The sequence below is a fragment of the Callorhinus ursinus genome, unplaced genomic scaffold, assembly GCF_003265705.2.
Source record: "Callorhinus ursinus isolate GAN/ISIS: 27379988/994484 unplaced genomic scaffold, GSC_fseal_2.0 scaffold26, whole genome shotgun sequence".
Lineage (NCBI taxonomy): Eukaryota > Metazoa > Chordata > Mammalia > Carnivora > Otariidae > Callorhinus > Callorhinus ursinus.
In genome coordinates this window covers 24,028,736-24,041,456 of record NW_027397088.1, presented here as the reverse complement: position 1 = coordinate 24,041,456, position 12,721 = coordinate 24,028,736, and the positions used below count along the sequence as shown (strand labels likewise).

Here is a 12,721-nt window from a genome sequence, read left to right as displayed (position 1 = left end):
AATTGCTCCAATTTCTGTTAAACTTAATAAATAAAACAATGACATCCATTCAGAGGTATCTGTGTGGCAGGCAGGTGTTGGCAAATTACTCTGTTTAGTTAGAAACACAGCAAGAAAACAAAATCCCTCTCAGGTAGGGGTGTATTTATCCATCTTGCAGCCATCGTGGTTAGCCACAATGATCCCGGGGGTCACGAAAGGTTGGGGGCGGTCCATTTGCAGCACCTTATGCACAGCATGTCTCACAAATGATATTTAACTGGATGAGTCCAGCAGTTGGTTTGATGAGGATCCCTGCTGACGTATGGATGAGACCAGTGCTAGTCGGCCCGTTCCCACTCAGGTGGGTACAGCGTTACCCTTTTATCCTACAGGTTAACTCCATTTGGCTAGGACAGGTTGGCATTGAAATGAGAACAAAGAAGTAACGCTTCTGCAAATGCAGTGTACCAGACTGCATCTTTTGGGCTAAACTGATGTCCCCATGAGCAGTTTCCTATAGAGAGGATGACAGTCTCAGACTTTAGCAAACCTGGTAGTGGGGAAAAGGGAGGAAGGGGCAGCTTCCCAGGGGACCCCACGGGTGAAACAGTTTGGCCTGCCCTGGAAGAGGGATCAGCTCTTGTGTTTCTAGGGGTTTTGTGGGGACCAACCCCATGAGAACGATCTGCAATGTTTATGTAATATTCCAGATTCCAGCCCAGCCCTAACCTACTGAATCCACATCTCAGAGGGGGGCCTGGGCATCAGCATTTTCACAAGCTCACCAGGTGAGTCTTAGCTTGGTTTTAGGGTATGGCAGCCACCCTCTCTGCCAGTCACCAACCCAAAGATTTCATCAGCAGATTCACCACCCTTGACCTTACATCTCCCTCTTAATCAGAGACAAACCCATCGACCCCAAAGACGAAAGGCTGCTTCCAGAGTTTGGCAATTGCTCTCACCAAAGTGGGGTGAGTTGTTGAAGGAAAGAGCAACAGAGAATCCTTTAACCAGAGAATAATTTCCAGTCTCTTAATGTGCATCTTCTTTTTTTTTTTTTTAAAGATTTTATTTATTTGAGAGAGAGAATGAGAGAGAGAGAGAGCACGAGAGGGAAGAGGGTCAGAGGGAGAAGCAGACTCCCCGCTGAGCAGGGAGCCCGATGTGGGACTCGATCCTGGGACTCCAGGATCATGACCTGAGGCGAAGGCAGTCGCTTAACCGACTGAGCCACCCAGGAGCCCCTTAATGCGCATCTTCTAAGTTGAGTATGATTGACGTCTAGACAGAGATCGCAATGGTGGAAAATTCCACCTACTCTAACAGGTCCTCCTGACGCTTTGTCATCATCACCCAAAAACTTGCCCTCAGAACAAAAGAGGAATCTTAAACTCTGAAACCCATTATATTCATCTCCACCTTCCTCTGGTTCTACAGCCTTTTGAGGGAATAAAGTTTGTACTGAAATGAAAAATTCAAGTCAGCCGAGGCAGGTTCCTGCCTCGCAGAAGTCCCTGATTTCCTTTGCTTCTGCCAACACCTGGGGTTCGTGTCCTTTTCATCTGCCTGCAAATTCCTGTGGTTAACTGGGGAGTGAGCTGATAATGGGGGAGAGCGCAAGGCTGTGGACATATACGTGATCGGCAATAACCAGGTTTTCTCGACTTAAGCACTGCTGATATTTGGAGATAGTCTTTGTTGTAGGGCACTGTCCTCTGTCCTGCAGGACGTTTCGCAGCATCCCTGGCCTCTGTCCCTACCAGATGGCGGTAACACCTCCCCGCTGTGAGGCTGGAAAAAAAACGGCTCCAGCTTTTGCCAAATGTCCCCGGGGTGTCAAAATCGCCTTGGGTTGACTGAGAATCACTGTCTTCGAGACAGTAAGTGGTTATCAGGCTTATAGAATGAGTATGATCAATAGTCATTTGCAAACAGTATATGATTGTTTGGAAGTGTAAATGTAGATATATGGCAGAAAAATGCTCACCTCCAGAGTTTCCTTTTATTGTTTTAGTGGCGGTATCATTTTCTCAAACAAACACTGCATAGTTCTTAAGTGTTCAGTTTGATCAAGTTTTGACAGTTGTGCTTCACCTTCGTTTTTTAAAAGATTTTATTTATTTGAGAGAGAGACAGAGAGACACAAGAGAGCATGAGTGGCGGGGAAGGGCAGAGGGAGATTCCCCGCTGAGCAGGGAGCCTGACTCAGAGCTTGATCCCAGGACCCCAGGATCGTGACCTGAGCCGAAGGCAGGCGCTTAACCCACTGAGCCACCCAGGCGCCCCTCTTCATCCTCATTTTAAGAATAATTTAATAACTTTATTTTCTATATTGTTGAGGCTCTTTATTGAAGATGATTTTTTTTTTTTTAAGATTTTATTTGAGACAGAGAGCAAGAGCGGGGAGCGGGGGTGGGCAGAGGGAGAGGGAGAAGCAGACTCGCCTCTGAGCAGGGAGCCCGATGTGGGGCTCGATCCCAGGACCCTGAGATCATGACCTGAGCCGAAGGCGGACGTTTAACCAACTGAGCCACCCAGGTGCCCCTATTGAAAATGATTTTTGTAAAGTCTTGGCTCAAGTTCTTTTTTAAAAAAAAAAAATGCTAAATGTAGATGTGTGAATATCACCTTGTGACAATGCTCTTAAAGTGATAAGAGCCTCGTGGAAATCCTTCCCGTGTTTGTTGCTTATGTAGAAGACTGCGCTCTCCGTCATCCAGTACTTTGCTCACACAGCCCACCAATGTTAAGCTCATTTTCATTTCGTGTAATCTGAAAAGAAGGCTCAGATTAAAATCTGCTTTGAAAGAGAAAATGGATCCCAGTGGCTAAAACAAAGATGATTGGTCTCTAGGTAAAAGGATGATGCTTCGGGGTGGGGCGGGGGGGCGCCTGCGTGGCTCAGTCGGTCAAGCGTCTGCCTTCCGCTCTGGTCGTGCTCTCAGGGTCCCTGGATGAGCCCCACGTGGGGCTCCCTATTCAGAGGGACGTCTGCTTCTCTCTCTCCTTCTGTCCCTCCCCCCTGCTCATGCTCTCGCTCTCAAATAAATAAAATCTTAATAAATAAATAAGTAAATAAATAAAAGGATGACGCTTCTACTAGAGTCTCCTTGTTGAGGTCAGAAACATAAATATCTTTTGGACTGAACAATGGCCTGTGTAACTTCTTTCAAGTGGGATTAAATAGTTACATCCCTCGTGTTCCCTCCTGTGATTCCGACAGGTAGATGAACTCTACGAAGGATATTGTATCCAAAGACGCCTCCAAGATGGTGCCAGCAAAATGAAGCAAGCCTTCGCGGCCTCGCCTAGCAGCCGAGCTGCCCGTGAGAGCCTGTCGGAGATCAGTCGCAGCCACAGGGAGTACACGGAGGTATGTGCCGGTTGGCCACCTCATCCTGCCCTTCGGGAGATGTCTTACCGTTTGCCTCTCTGGCACTGTTTGGGGGCTGCCCATGGAATGGTTTAAGACGACTCTTGGGCACTTCTGTCGGTCGTATTTTGGTTCAGAGTCTTCACTGGACTCCACAGCCTCCGCTGGCCTTTCTTGGTCCCCGAGCGTCACCTGGCAGGCACTCATCTCCTAGTGCCTTGGACCGTGCTTGCTCACGAACTTGAAAAGCCGCAAGATGTCAGACGCTACGAAGCCGTTCACTGACCAAGTCTTGAACTCTTCTGTGCTTCCTGCTGCCTCGTGGTCTCTGCTTAGGGAGGCTACGCATGCTTGTCGAAAAGTGCAACGACTGCATGAGTCAGCCACAGGGCCCTGGGTTTTGACGCTCTTAAGTGCACTCCTAAATTTTCTAGTGTCCAGGCTAATCTGGCTTTATTCCCAGAAGTAGAACCCCCCTCGCGGTTAAGATAGCTACCCTGAAAGCTGGGTATCACCAGCGCTCCCGCCTGTGATGATTTTATCGTAAGGAAGTCCCCTTCTGTCTTCAAGGAGACAAGATAAAGAGCCACGAGCAGAAGTGGGCCTCCCCTGGCTTCTGTCTCTGAGGCCCCTGCATCCGACACAGGGAGGCCTTCCCTCCTCCTGGGGTCACCTGATACCAAGTGTCTTTTGATGAAAGACTGAATAATTCAAGCAGCACATCTCACTATCCCGAATGTCTGCTCAGAGATCGAATTTCATGAATGAAGTCATCAGCCTCCTGAGGGTTCATGGGGTCTGCTGGGCAGTTCCCGGAGCTGAGCCTCTGACCCCATGGGTCGCCTTGTATGGTCACCCCAGCAGCATCTCTGGTCTGAACCGTTTTGTCTCTCTCTCTCCGTGTTTTGGCTTCTTCTCCTATATTCCCCTTTCAGAAGAATGCTTGTTAAATGCATAAAATAAAATATGTGGAATCCAGGAACTCAGAAGAAACTAATGATACTGAAATAGTCATTTCAGTATTAGCAGTACAGTTACCAAAATATCTTAAAAAAGCAAAATATTTTGATATAGTACTGTGCTTTGTTTATGCCACGTTATTATTAGCACATCAAAATTAAATTATCAGCTCTAGCATTGCCACTTAGCTATTGGAAGTTATAAAATTTTTAAAGTAGCAAAAAGTATGAGTGATTGTTCAAGGTTATCTAGAACCGGTGGTGTGGCGTGAACACACAGGCGATTTCTATGTGTCAGAGCTACAGGTACCAGTCATACTGCTGGGGCTTACCCCCTACATCCGTGATACTTCCATGCCATGCATTTCACTTAGAGGCTGTGAAATCATGGGGACTTTCTTTTCCCCCCATCTAAGTTCATGGACCCGGGGCTTGAGACTCCCTGGCATAGAAGCAGCCCTGGGTCCTGAGACCTCATTTGTGCATGTCTCAGAAATAAAAGAGCACTTAAAACGGTCATTTGGAGTCCAGGAGCAGGTAACCGACTGGCAGCCTGGAGAAGCGGCCCCTTCTAGAACCTTCATCGGCTGTTTCCGAAATACCCATCCTTGCCCAGGTGCCGTCACGTGGCATCAGACTCCACTCCCATGTTCAAAGACGTAGAGGACATTTTCAGCAAGAGGAACTGCGCCTTCGGGGAGAAAGGAGTCGGACTTCTGTAACGTTCTACCTGACATCGGGTGGTTTTTGTCTTCGCGGAACCGCAGAGCCGGGATTTTATCACGAGAACGTTTTGGGGGAGAGGCTCAGGGGCCTGCTGCAGGGGTGGCAGGACTCATCCACAGCTGCCCGGGTGAGATGGAAGAGCATCCTGACCACAGAAGTCCTCACCTGCTAAACTAGCTGCCCCCCGCCCCGCCATGTTTTCTTGAAGATGCTCGTGGCAACCCTGCTTGCATCCCTAGCATTTCGGGAAAGTGCGATGTGTTGTTCCTTCACCCAGCCACGCAGGGCTCTGAGAGAAGCGGTTTACGACACTGAGGCTTTGTTTCAAGCAGCACGGAGCCCAGGCTTCAGGACGTTTCCCCGAGGTCTGCGAAGTTCTCTGAGGTACCAAGAGCTCACAAGGGCAAAGGCAATGATGCCGTTGTCTTCGCACCCCATCGACACACCAGTGCAGGAGACTGTCTTCTGGAGAGAACAGACGGGACGCTGTCACCTCACTCTGCAATCCTGAAGTCCTGAGCCCACAAAATGCAGATGGGAGCACTCCCTGTCGGTGCCCACGAGGCTGTGGGCTAGTAGGAGTGCCCCCCACCCCCGCCCCCCACCGTGGAGGCCGGCTGCTGAGGGAGAAGCCTGCGGGTGCCACCGCCCCCCACTCCCGGGCCGGACGGTCAAGGCCGCCTCGGGAGAGCCACTGGCCGCGCACTTTTCCTTTTTCGATCTCTACCTCCGACTGCTCTGTTGAGGTCCTCAGATCCAGAGGAAGTAGGGCCGGTGCACGTAGTGACTTAACCACACACTTAGGCGGTGTTCCTCCTCCTGCCTTCGGGGGGCCCTCAACAGTAGAGCAAGTGGAGGACTCTTGTCCAGCCCAGGAATCATTTTGGGGGCGTGTGGCCTTACCGCAGGAACCCAGCCTCACTCACTTTGTAGGACACAGAACCACTGTTATTATGGCCCCGATTTCTATTCAGAGAAATTCCCAACCAACAGAAGAGTCAAGACTAATATAACAAACACCATCTACCTTTACCAGTTGGTAACGTCTTGCCATATTTGCTTTCCTTCTCTCACCTATGCTCAACTTTTTCTTTCCTTATCCTTGTTTTTTTGCTGAGTCATCTGACAGTAAGTAATGAATATTGCAACCCTTCACCCCATAAGTATTTTGCACAGAACCCACAGTGGTCGCCTGTGTCTCCCTGCACAAACACACGCCATTCCCACAACTCGGACAGTTAATCGACTAACGGAGTTATCGAATGGCCTGCACATCTTCAGATGCCGCTATTTGGTCCAGTCATGTCTTTGATGACTGTCCTAGTGTATTGTCCTTCAAGTCAGGATCTAATGGGAGGCGACAGGTGGCATTTGGTTTTTATGTCTCTTTAGCCCCTTTGGGGCTTTTTTTTTCCCCCCACATTACCTTTTTGTAGAATCCAGGCCAGTTCTTGCAGATTATCACGTTCTGGATTCGTCTGTTTATGATATAATGTGATGAGATCATTGATGTAACATCTGAAGGAAACACAGCGAGTCTTCTGCCGTAGGAGGTCCCAAAGTCAGCGACTTAAGAACCTTGATCTTCTCCATTTAGGAGCGGACCACTTTCCTTCTTCCCTTTTTTTTTTTTTTTTAGAAGATTGTTTATTTAGTTCTTTGAGAGAGAGAGAGAGATCATGAGCAGTGGGGAGGGGTAGAGGGAGAGGGAGAAGCAGACTCCTCGCTGAGCAGGGAGCCCGATGTGGGGCTCGATCCCAGGACCCTGAGATCCTGACCTGAGCCGAAGGCAGAGCCACCCAGGTACCCCCACACTGCTTTCCTTTTTGTCTAGCATCCCAATCCTCACCATTGCGCATGGAAATAAGTGAAATTGTTCTTCTGTGCTCTAAATTTCCCGTACACCAGAAGGCTTGCGTAGACTCCGGGTGGGGGGGTGGAATTTTGTCCAGAATGCTTCACGGCAGTGCTGGGGAGCTCCCTGCAAACAGGTAAATTCCTCCCCCCGCCACCGTGTTCAAGCCTCGAGCTGTAGTTGTTTGCAGCTACTAGAATGTCACATGCTTTGAGCTGTTGGTGACAGAAGCCTCGCGCTGATGCCAATTTTCTGTCCTCTTCACAGAATATGTGCACCATTGAGGCAGAGCTGGAGAATCTGCTGGGGGAGTTCTCCATCAAGATGAAAGGTACTCTTTCCCCTGTTCAGAGAGGAGGGCGCCATCTCCACAGACAGAGCTTCTTGAAGTTTGAGTGCACACGCTATTTTTATTTTTCTTGCAAAGACACTATGCCGCCCACACTCACCCCTCCCCATTTGTGAATGTGTTGATGTTCCAGACCCTTCTCGTCCTGAGACTTGCCTGCACCCTTAAATCTGGCAGAATCTCAAGCATACACAGAAATGAAGAGAATGTTGCAATGAACCCCATATCACCTAGATTTAATAATTAGCAAGATTTTGCCACATTTGCTTTTCCCTCTTTTTCCCTTTGATGATATATAACCCAGATATATGAGTCTGCCTGTGTGTATTTCAATATGCATCCCTTAAAGAACGGGGGCTTCTTCTTACGTAAATAATCACAATGCCAAGTATTATCACATCTGATAAAATTAATACGCCTTTGTTATTAATCCACTCATTATCCAATTTCCCCAGCTGTCTCAGAAATGCTTTGTACAGTTGGTTTGTTCCCACTGGTATCCAAATAAGGTCCATGCATCGTGATTGGTCATTAGGTGTCTCTTAGGCTTCCTTTCATCTAAAGCAGACCCTTCCCATTTTCCTCCTACTGTTGACTTGGCATAGAAACCATTGTTGTACAGACCATCCCACATTCTCGATCTGTCTCTTGGCTTCTTTGTGGTGTCATTTCAGTCGCTCCTTCCTGCTCACATTTTCTACAAACTACCCGCCCATTACTTAGTGGTATTTATTTTTAGTGTAAAACCCACAGAGCCCTGTGCATTTTCCTCCTTTGCCCGGTGCGTTTCTGGTGTTTGCTCTGGAAAGCTCTGACCTAGAAGCATGATTGGTTGTTGATATCTGTACCGTGGCATCTTCAGAACAAAAAAAGGCACGCCGGCTTTAGGAAACAGAGCATGGCCCAGGTGTTGCGGGCAGGGCTCGCCAATTGGCAGCCACGAGTCCGTTTGTCTTGACTGTGGGCCCGTTGACTGCGGCAAAGAGAGAACTGGGGTGGAGGCACTCTGGTCCTCAGGTTTCTGCAGCAGCTTGATCCCTGGGTTGTTGCTAATGGAGACCTAATCACCCTCTTGTCGACTTTTTGCAATTAAGGGAATAGGGAAGGGGCACTTTTTTTTTTTTAAGTGCTCAACAGGAGAGCTTCGTTTTTGAGTGAGTCATCTCAGTCTGCAGGGCACTGTTTCTATCAAGCGCTAGGCACTCCCGTGAGAACCACTCTGAATGAGTTACTCCTAGAATACCAACGACCTTGACCTTCAGCTTCCTCAGTGGCTGTATTCTTCTCTATGGCAGACCTGAGTGTGAACTGGTTTGTCATTCAGTGTGAAATCTCAACACTTGTTGTCCCACTGGGGTGGGGCCTTCGCGCTTTGTCAGTTTTTCGTTTATTGTCTTCATGTTGGGTCCTCACCTGAGTCCGAGGTTCCAAAACCGCTCAGGCCCTGCCCCAGACCCAGCAAGTCAGGGTGGGCCCTGGGAGATTTTTTCTTAAGACTCTCAGGATGATTTCATCAGCAGCCTGATTCTGGAAAACAACTGCCCTGAATCAGTGTTTAGCAGAAAACACGTCCCTCTCATGTCCCCCGACACTCGGCACCATCCGTGCAGACTGGTTGGTTTCACAGCTGGGAGAGACTCAGGTCACACCATCTTCTCACGATTCACACAGGGAGTGCCAGATTTCCCTGATTTCTGTTATCCAAGGCATCCATTTTTGGCGGGATAATCATTTCCCCATTTTATTGTTGGGAATGACTTGCCCCAGAAGTCACGTAGCGAGTTGGAGTCAAACTTGAAACTGAATTCCAGGGCTCCTGGCTTCTAGAATATTCCCACGTTTGGTCTCCTACGAGGCGGGAAGTTTGAAGAGAGCAGAGCCAATACTAGAAACTGTTGCTCCAAGGATGGCCTCTTCTGTGGGAGGGCCGTCTCCAGCCCAGCCCACGGGCAGCGTGGGTGTGGAACTTCAGGCCCGGGGGTCCGGCAGACGATGGTGCTGGGGGGCCCACCATCCCTGGGGGACCTGGGCGCCAGCTAAATAATAGCCCTGGGTCCTAAAGGGTTATCCTGGTGGGCTGACAGAACCTCCCGTTTATCGAGCAATTCCTTCTCTGCCTCTGCCTGTTCTCTCTTTCCCACCTGGTCTGCTTCCGTCACTTCTGTCTGGGCACTCGGTTTCCCCCAGGGGGACTCTGGGCCCAAAACATACTCTCCTTTTTCATTACAGCTTATTCTCCCTTTGCATGTCCCTAATCTAACATGAAAACTCAGAAACGACAACTAGGAAGCCTTTCAAAGGACACACCTCCATGGAAATCTTCCTCTCTCTTGATAAAGGGAAGCCTCCTCACGTTGCCAAGAAATCTTGCATCTTTGTAATCAGCTACTTTCTTATCTGTGATTCCTTCTGGTAAAACATAACCCACCCACCCCCCCGCCCCACCAACACACATACTGACATCCACTGAGGATATTTCATAATATTGTCAGACCTGGTAACCCAACTTCCTCCAGCCACACCCTTCCACACTTCCCTTTCTGCACCACCCAACACAAAGAAAACAACCCTTTTGGTTTCATGCTTGTGTGTGTTTATGTGTGTGTGTGTATGTGAGTTTGAGCCCCCGGGGGTGTGGGTGCCTCGTTGATAAAAACAACCAATCAGTTATAGAACTCCTGCTCTTGGCAGAGCACGAGGCTGCATCCTGATCAGTGGCCCCTGGCCTTTGGTTCCACTGGAGAAAAATGGATGTATGAGCCAGTGCATTCAAATTCAGTGGAATGAATGACCCCCCCAGACCACTGGGGTGGCCACCTTTCTCCAAAGCCCACTGGGGGACGGGAGAAGGGTGCCACTCACCTATCTAGGGCGAGGGAAGCAGGAAGGAAGGAGGAAGGCTCCCCAATGTAACCCTTGAATTAGAACGAGAGGGACTACTCTGGTCAGGTGAACAGCAAGGGAATGGCATTCACCAAAGAGGGAAAAGCATGTTGACAAATGGCAGGTGGCCTGGCCAGGCAGGAGCCCGTACTAGAAGAAGAGCTGTGGACGTCCATGGGCCTTGAATGTTAGACCAACGAGGGGGCCTCTTGTTAGCCAGGACCTAGATGAAAAGTGGTCTCTCAAGGAAAACTGCTTCTTCTCCCAGCTTGTGCTTCGTTCCAGTGCAGTTCCAGGCAGTGGGTATCTCCAAGCCCGTGCCTGACTCCCCGGCTTTCAGGGCAGGGCAAGGCCTTGTCAGAGGGAAGAACTACCTGTGAGCTAGTAAATCTGCACTATTTATGCCTGGTCAATAAATCAGGAAGGCCTGGAACAGAACTCCTGGGCATTCAGCTGCTTGGCTCCTTTCCTTGGAGCAAAGTGTGACTTCCTTACTTTCATCATCACCGCTCCCCGCGGTGCGGAACTTTGTTAACATTGTTGCGAATAACCAGCCATCGTTTTCTGTGTGTATACGCTGTCAGCAGGTGCGATCTGTTTTATCTTTGGAAAGGAAGGTCATCATAGAACTAGCAAAAATGGGGAGCATTCTTCCGGCAGAAAAGTCTCTGAACAAAGGAAGGAAAGGTAGGAGGCTACGTACTGTGGCATCTGGGCCTTCCAAACGAGGCCAGAGAAGAGCCGTTTTATCTGGGTGTTTACAGTAAAACAGCCAAAAGGTACAGGAAGATCAAACATAGAAATAAAAGCTCCCCACCCCCACCCACCCCTGGATGTTCACCCCCCATGATGGTCTGCAGAGTGACCATCATGAATGCTTTCTAGACAGTGCAACAGTAATCACAAAACTGCTGAGAAAACATGAACCTTTCCTCTGCTGTGAAAATCCCAGCAGGCCTCTGGCCAGGTGTGAAAGACATCGAGCTGTAACCGTAATTGCCCCACTGTTGGTTTCAATTCTGCAAGCGGCACCGTGACTGGCTTACACGAGCAGCTAGAACTTCAGGAAGCATAGCAGCGGACCCACTTCTGCCTGGCTGGTGCTGGTTGGCAACATTATGCTGGTAATCAGCGCCTTGGGGTGATACCAATACAAAAGCAGTTTCAAGAAATTTTGCTTTAATAACCTGGGCTCGTAAGCTCAAAAACCATGACTTCCAAGTATCTTTTTCCCAGTTGTCTAAGTTCAGATATGAAAGTTCTGGTAATTTTTTTTTAAAGATTTTATTTATTTGACAGAGAGACACAGCGCGAGAGGGAACACAAGCAGGGGGAGTGGGAGAGGGAGAAGCAGGCCTCCCGCTGAGCAGGGAGCCCGATGTGGGGCTCGATCCCAGGACCCTGGGATCATGACCTGAGCCGAAGGCAGATGCTCAACGACTGAGCCACCCAGGCGCCCAAAATTTCTGGTAATTTTGAAAGGGAAAAACCTTCAAAGCATTTTCCCCCATACATACCTTTATCCACACTGATACCAGGTCAGTTTCTTGTTTTTTGGCTTTTTTAACCAGGCTTCTGTTGTAATTGCACAGGTAAACTGGCAACGGGTGAAACCTGAACTAATTTGCAGAGGTTTTATTTTATTTTATTTGAAGATTTATTCATTTATTTGAGAGAGAGAACACCCAAGTGCGTATGGGGGGAGGGGCAGAGATTCCTCAAGCAGACTCCCCGCTGAGCAGGGAGCCCGCCGCAGGGCTCCATCTCACGACCCTGAGATCGTGACCTGAGCAGAAACCAAGAGTTGGACGCTCAACCGACTGAGCCGCTCAGGTGCCCCTCGGCAGAGGTTTTAAAGGGCACTTTGGATTTTCTTAGAATTGGCATGTCTCGCCAATTCCAATTTGTAGAAACCAGTCAATTGTGCTTTTTTTTCTGATGTATTAAAAAAAATCTAAATCCTCCAGAAAATGATTAGTGAACATTGGCTTTTTAAATTGTGCTCTTACTTCAGGAAATCTGTTGAAGTGGCTTCTTATGTTCTAATTGTTAGACTGGTCCTCAGTGGACTGGCTCTGAGGGTAGGGTGGCAGTACGAGCTGGTGAGTTGCTGCCATCTACTGACAGATGGTGGTAACAGCAGGTGCTTTTTTAAGCCTCCCTGGACCTTGTCTATCATCTTAACCCTGGAGTGTCCTTGAGATGGGCAGAAAGCAGATTCATTCATTCCACAGTCTCACAGCTTCATGGGGCTACTCACAGCAGGCAAAATACATTTTGTGATACCATCCTCATCATCTTTCCATGGGTAGAACCATGTTTAAGCTAATGTAAAAACAACCAAGAACTCATAGGTCATGAATGGCAGCTTGAGGAGACTGAGCCACCAAGGGATCTGCTGGTCGAATAGACACCCTGTGTGTGAAGACATCCTGTGTGTGAAGGAATGGAAGAGTCCCAGGGCTGCTCTTGTACCAGCAGTTCAAAAGAATTTCCTCCCCGGCCGCCTCTATTAAAAGTGAGGGACGGTTCTGCTCGAATCTGTTTTAAAATTTGTAAATGGTACTTTCTCATTTTTTAAAATATGGGCAGAT

General features: G+C 48.7%; 1 protein-coding gene across 6 annotated transcripts in view; it reads left to right on the top strand.

Moving 5' to 3' along the window:
- Positions 1 to 12,721, top strand: part of RIPOR2 (RHO family interacting cell polarization regulator 2) — a 223,248-nt gene that overhangs the window by 177,438 nt on the left and 33,089 nt on the right. For all 6 annotated transcript variants that reach the window (XR_003211904.2, XM_025890885.2, XM_025890887.2 and 3 more), the window contains exons 7-8: positions 3,206 to 3,355; positions 7,163 to 7,226. Coding sequence is in view for 5 of the 6 variants with exons in the window: in XM_025890885.2 (XP_025746670.1) it covers positions 3,206 to 3,355; positions 7,163 to 7,226 (214 nt within the window). In the remaining variant the exon portion in view is untranslated. The remainder of the gene's footprint in view (positions 1 to 3,205; positions 3,356 to 7,162; positions 7,227 to 12,721) is intronic.